Genomic DNA, 1,130 nt, shown 5'->3' on the forward strand with positions numbered 1-1,130 from the left:
TGAACCGCTGATCTTGGAGATACAGGATGGATAAACCTTAGCTAACGTAGTAAGGAACATGATAGCCACCTGGGACACGTGCATGTCATTCTCCGTAATCAAAGCGGGGAGCTCCGTTAGGACAGACTCTATCATGGCGGGCTTGAGGCTGTCGCTGTAGTTCTTCACCAGGATGTCCAGAGCAGTCAGAGTGCTCAGTTTCAAGGCACGTTGATTCTTTCTCAAGAAGGACGCTAGGATGGGGAAACCTTCCCCTAGAATGGGTCTCAGATCTATTTTGAGTGGAGAACTAGCAATTAAGGTTAATGCTTTGACTGTTGTCAATCTGGTGATTTCATTTTTGAGCCTCTCCAGAAATATCTTCAAGGTTGGCTGGAGATCAGTGCTTAAATGGTCTCCCAGATTGTAAATGATTTGTCCCATGCAGGAGATGGCACGCTCTTTCACCTCCTGGTCGATGTCAGCTGCCTTCAGCCGCTTCAGAGTGCCAGGGAAAAGGTCCTTCACGTAGGGCTTGGCATCAAAAGCGCATGATTTGTCCAAAGGCCTGATAACCTTCACAAGCTGCTGAGTAACCAGCAGAGCTTCTGAAGTGATCTTATAAAAGGGGTCTCCAATACAGGTCACAACAGGAGGCAGCAGGCTTTTGATATGAGGATGAAATACCTCTGGCTGGTGGTTGCAAAGGAGAACATGAAGGAAAGACAGCGTGTCAATCTTCATGTTGGAGGAGCTGGATTTATCCGTCAAGGAGAAAACAACACCTGTGCAGAAGACAAGAATGGCTGTGGTCTTACTTCATCAGGAGGTTTTCAGCAAACCCACTCTCCCCTCAAAAAACGGACAACATGGGAATCTGCTTGCTTCCCTTCCTCTCCCCACCCAAAAGATGCCATTAGAGAGCTACTCTCCTTGCTGTCCTCCTGCCTTCCAGGAAGCAGCAATTCAGACATAACTGTTCTTTGTAGCAGTCCTGGATGGCTGGCTACGAAAACTTTTTACAAAGTTAATTCAAAAAGTCATCCTAGGCCAAGATGGGAAGGGATGGTCAGTCCAGTGCAAGTAGGTACGACAAAATGGCATGAAATTGAAACTGGGAAAGCCTGGCCTCAACAATGGGCACTCCAGGC

At 47.5% G+C, this 1,130-nt stretch overlaps 1 protein-coding gene across 1 annotated transcript in view; it reads right to left on the reverse strand.

The window, feature by feature from the left end:
* The window catches only part of LOC104121780 (cullin-associated NEDD8-dissociated protein 1), a 15,444-nt gene that overhangs the window by 4,566 nt on the left and 9,748 nt on the right, over positions 1-1,130 (reverse strand). Inside the window, exon 10 of the mRNA XM_035889468.1 lies at positions 1-764. This exon is cut by the window's left edge and continues 730 nt beyond it. Coding sequence (XP_035745361.1) covers positions 1-764 — 764 coding nt within the window. The remainder of the gene's footprint in view (positions 765-1,130) is intronic.

This window comes from Egretta garzetta, unplaced genomic scaffold (assembly GCF_000687185.1).
Source record: "Egretta garzetta isolate BGI_Z169 unplaced genomic scaffold, ASM68718v1 scaffold332, whole genome shotgun sequence".
Taxonomy (NCBI): Eukaryota; Metazoa; Chordata; class Aves; order Pelecaniformes; family Ardeidae; genus Egretta; species Egretta garzetta.